The 5,434-nt window shown below is 33.5% G+C and overlaps 1 protein-coding gene across 1 annotated transcript; it reads left to right on the plus strand.

Annotated features, from left to right (window-relative positions):
• The first annotated feature begins 3,813 nt into the window (after window positions 1-3,813).
• Window positions 3,814-4,833, plus strand: LOC133331674 (uncharacterized). The gene is made up of 3 exons (XM_061540055.1): window positions 3,814-3,876; window positions 3,937-4,419; window positions 4,483-4,833. Exons 1-3 carry the CDS (start codon window positions 3,814-3,816, stop codon window positions 4,831-4,833), a joined length of 897 nt encoding a protein of 298 aa, XP_061396039.1.
• Window positions 4,834-5,434: the final 601 nt, after the last annotated feature.

Below are 5,434 nucleotides of genomic sequence, written 5' to 3' on the forward strand. Positions count from 1 at the left end.
AATTTTAAAAAATAGTTTTCAATGACTTTTTTGGGACCACCGGACGTATGACTGTTGTCGCAATGTATACGCCATTTTAAACAAATGGAGTCGAATAAATTAATTTTTTATAAAGATATTTGCAAATGCTCACAAATATTAACCGCAAAATTTAAGAATTTGTTAAAAAATATTTTGTCTATAACACTATGCCAAAAAAGTGGAACCCATGGTCTGGGAAGTGTGAATAGGGTATATACACTTCGTATCGGACGAAATTGTTACCATATTTAATCTTTATTAAAATTTATAGCACCTGATAATTTTAATATTAGTAAGTTTGTGCAGTTATCTTAACAGTTATTCAGTAAGCAACAATATATTAAGTGATTCAATATTTTAGACATTGAAATGAATCATCAATATAATCAATATTATGCAGAGGTCATTGTCAATATTGAAGGGAGAGAAAACCCCCGGAACCATATTAAAATTATCTTTCCACCCAATGAAATAAATCTGGAATATTATTACAACTATGATTTACTAAAGTGAGCCAATTTGACTCACACCAGAAAATTTAGTTTAAGTGTGTTAAGAAAACTGTTCCTATTTAATATTAATAACATATTAGGTTAGGGAAAAAATCCATTAGGCAGGAGCTAAAAATCGACCATAAAACTAAGCTGCTTCCATATCGCCAAATGATAAATTCTGATAACTGGGTCATTTGAAGATAGCAATTGACCAGAAACGACCAACAGGAGAGGCGAACTTCTATGAGAAGTTCAGAAACGTCCAACAGGAGAACTTCTATGAGAGAGGTATTATGAAATTACCTTTAAAATGGCAACAAATCATACGGACATTCCGAAGCATGTTAAATAATGCCCTATAGTTCAAAATAACGGATTTATTTTTCCCCAACCTAATATATATTGCCTTTAAGGATTCAAATTTCATTTTTTGAAATATTTTGTTTTTGCAAAATAATCAGGCTTAATCCCAGTTTGTTGTTTTTATAAAAAACAACTATTTATTAGTGGGGAATGTATGGCATTGTCCGCCGAGGGGTAAGGCAGGGAAGACTATAGTTTCGGATCTCGCCACTGATCCTCATCAGTTCCCTTAGTTTTTTGTTGGGATATTCTCCCAGAAGCTATTAATAGCTTCTTTACAAAAAACCTTTCAAACCCAAATGTCTCTTGTGACAATTCGAAGTTCTTACGTTACCAGCGATACGACCCCAATGAGAAGTTCGTTTCGTTGGCGCCTGACTTCGTGGTCAACAAGGCATTTACAGACAACTACAATACATTTCCCACTGCTATGTGTCGTCACTTTGTGACGAATGCACATAACGTTGTTGTTGGCATTGCTAGTTAAAGCAATAAACCAAACAGTATGACCGTGCCTCGTCTACAACTTCAGTAGTGTTTGGCGGGTTATTTTGGATTAAGCCTGACTATTTTGCAAAAACAAAATACAAATGGTATCCCAAATAACCCGCCAAACACTACTGATTTTTTGAAATAGATAAATAAATAATTTAAATGTGTCTAATGGGCTGATACATTTTTATTTGACAATTTTGTATAGTCAAATACTTTTTCAACTAAATGAATTTCCGAAACTTCGTAAATATCCCAATCGTACACGCCAACAGTACCCCAACTCCAAATGTCAGAATTCCAGCTCTATCGGTTAATCCAAAATTTAAATTATTCCAAATTTAGTACACATTACTATGGATTTCAGAAACTATCCAAATATCCCAATCCAAAGCCCAACAGTAATCCTAACTCTAAATTTCAGTATTCTAGCTCTATCGGTTCACCCAAATTTCAAATTGTACCGATTATAGTACGATTTAGCTCTATCCCTTCCACCAAATTCAAATTGTACCAAATTTAGTACCGCTTAGTACTTTTCCGTTACATGAGGACACACTTCCCAAACCACCTCCTTATATGGACCCAACTTCTCAATCTCGATTCACATTTATCCGTCCACATGCTACGAAATTGGAACAAATTTTTGTACATTTTAGTACGTTTCGGATACTTATAGTTCGAATTTTCAAAAACTCTTTCGTGCATCTATCCTACACTTCTTAAGTGACCCAAATCTAAGAATTCTAGATCTACCGGTTCGCCAAATGCAAATGGAACCATATTCCCAGCTTTTTAGTACTTTTCGTGCCGTTCTAGTACGAATTTCCGGGAGGTACCAAGAACCCGTATTTCCAAATTAAATCCTTGAGAAACATTTCCAAAATATCGAAAATTGTTCGGTATGGTTATGTGGGAGATATACAATTTGTTTGATAGGAAAATATTTCAAATCAGATCCACTTCGGTTGAAACTTTGGTTACCGAAACCCCCAAAATTCTGAATAATGATATTTTAAAGTGGAGAAATTTGCTATCCAATGTTAAACTAAACTTCACAAAATATCGAAAATTTGGGAGGTACAATTGTATGGAGACTACCCTAACAGGTGTAAAAATATTGATATTTTTATTAGAAAGGTTTCCAGTCCACACCATGTGTTCCCAAAATACCAAGTTACAGCCAAATTCAATTAAAAATCGTCCCAAACTCGTCAACATCCCGAAATTTTGAAAGGTACAATAACAAACATCCTAACGGTATTTTCAATATGTATGGCAGAATTCAACGCTCTTTAATTTTTTATATAGACTCCATCTTATGGCGGAAAATTTGAATACACATAGTCCTATATTTTATATTAGCAATACATTTTCCTGGTCATAGTGTGGATATGGAAAATCAAAACAATGCTACCAGTGCCTATCGATTTGGACGTGGCCACAACAAATGAGGTCTGACCAATTTTTTTTTATAGAAAACTTAAACCCAAGGTCCGACAAATATTCTTCTATAAAAAACAACTTTTTTTTATAGAAAAAAGTTGGACCTAAGGTTCGACGATTTTTTTTCAATAAAAAACATTTGGGCCTGAGGTCCGACACATTTTATTCAAAAATAAAAAAATACACTTGAGGTCCAACGAATTTTTTCTATTCTATTTTCTATTTTTTCTTCTATAAAAACACTGTGATCTAAGCACGGACGATTTTTCTTCTATAGAAAAAACTTGGGAAAAAGTCCGTCCTCAGGATTTTTCTTCTATAGAAAAACTTAGTGCAAAGCATCTCACAAATATTTTTCTATAGAAAAAATCGCGTTGGCAAGAACAAACAGTATATTGAAATTATTCATATTAATATTCTGAATATTTAACTCGTTTAAGTCTGTCAGGTTAATATAGAATTATACAAACGTGAATTAGAGAGAAACGTGGATATATCTGCTAGACAATCTCGTTGATAGGCTTCATATTTTTATCACCCAATTACAACCACATAACAGTCTACAAGATCATAAAGAAATACCTGTACGGGGGAAGTACCATTTTTTTCGATCATCATAACAATCATAACATTTTGTCGAATGTGGAAAACTCCCCCATAGATAGCAAAAAAATATATCTTTCACCTATTGTATTTGTAAATAAACCAATTATTTACCCTAACATTTCACAGAAAGGAAATTAAACATTAAAATTAAGTAAATAAAAATAATTTTTTATTAACACATTTTTCCAAGTAAAAAGGTTTCTTTCGGTTGCAAAAAAATCTGATATTAAATACAAAAAAGTAAAACATAGCAGATAAAAACAAAAAAACACTTGAAGATGAAATGTAATTTTCAGATATATAAACCAGTGCAATTTTACAATATATGAACAGTTGGTTTGGGAGCATTCAGACGAAAAATTGAAAACAATAAAAACCAAAAAACAATAAAATGGTTTTAATAACGATTTTTGCCTTTTTGGCATTGCTGGTGATTGCAAAGGCTCAACAAAATGTAAGTGAAGTTTTAAATTAAAAATCTAGAAAAAAAGTTCTTTGGATTTTGAATTTTCAGACTGGTCTAATCAACTACTATAATAGCCAAAATAGTTCTCTGATACGTAACGATGAATATATTGAAGCTGTGAGACGTCAAAATGATTTTCATATTTGGTTTTATAATCTACAAATTGAATCATTCCGTCTGGCCTATTTGGATCGAATTAATTCGATTACGATTCAGCAGAAATCCCTGGTCTATGAAATTTCACGAGTTAATGAAAATCTGATACCCCTAACTGTGTTGAGTGATTTTAGTCGAAAATGTGTTCAGAAATATCAGTCGCTGATACCCTCAGAAATAGCCGCCGAAAGTGAAATGGAACGTTGTATGATATCGGGTAGAGGTCAAGTGAATAATCTGATTACTTATATGGTCTCAACCAATCGCACTTTGAGCAACTATTATACGGGAACCTTTGAACGGGGTGTTACAAATTGTCGCAGCAAATTTAATGAATCGTATCCTGTAAATTATACCCAGTGTTTGGCGGATGTGGTAGGAATTTTTTTTCTATAAAAATTAAATACAATTTTAATATTTAATTTTATTTTCTCTTAGGTATCAATTTCGAATGCTTATACCGTGAACAATCAAAAGTCATTCTCTACACAATTGGAAACAGCCAAGGGCTCATCGAATGTCTATGTAAAGCAGGCCCATGAATGTAGTTTTTCTGTTCAAAATAGCACAATTGCCAATATTCAACGTGCCACTACACTCATTGATCGCTGCCTTCATGAGATAGAGAAGGCAAATGCCAATTGTCCTACCACAGGATATTACTGTGAAAATGTCCTTGGCATACCATCGTATATGATTGATTACAAGAATCTTACAATGCCCAATCCATTCCGTGGTCGTAACGATACAGAAAATTGTTTAACTTTGGAGATTTTGAATGCACCGTAAAATATTTTGCAATTAAACTGTTCTAAAATTATATAACAATAAATGTATGTTTTTAAATAATATTTTTTCAACGACTATCAGAGGTGTGGATTTTTATACTCTACACAACTATGTTGTCAGGGTATTATAGCTTTGTGCAGCCCCAAATGTTTGTAACGCCGCGAAATATTGGTCCTGGACCCACCTTTAAGTATACCGATAGTCATATCTCGACTAGCTGAGCGATCTAGACATGTGTGTCCGTCCGTCCGTCTGTCCATTATAATTTGTAAACACGATACAGGTCACAGTTATGGACCAATCTTCACAAAATTTTGCATGTAGGATGGGTTCTGGCGAAAGAAGACCCCTATTGTTTTTGGAAAAGATCGGTTAATATTTAGGGGATGAAATGGACCAAAAACATTATTTTTTCGGTTTTTCTGGTCGTTCCAGAGGCCGCAGTTATGGTCCGAACATCGTTAAATTTTACATGGAGAAGGGGATCGGGCCTAAGAATAAGCATGCCTGTTTTGATAAAGATCGGTCAATATTTAGCGGGTCAAATGGACCCTGACTTTTGTGTGAAAAATTACAAAAATTGTATTCTATAGCGTATAGA

The sequence above is a fragment of the Musca vetustissima genome, unplaced genomic scaffold (assembly GCF_032173495.1).
Source record: "Musca vetustissima isolate MV318-11 ecotype Yass unplaced genomic scaffold, APGP_CSIRO_Mvet_v1 utg109251, whole genome shotgun sequence".
NCBI lineage: Eukaryota > Metazoa > Arthropoda > Insecta > Diptera > Muscidae > Musca > Musca vetustissima.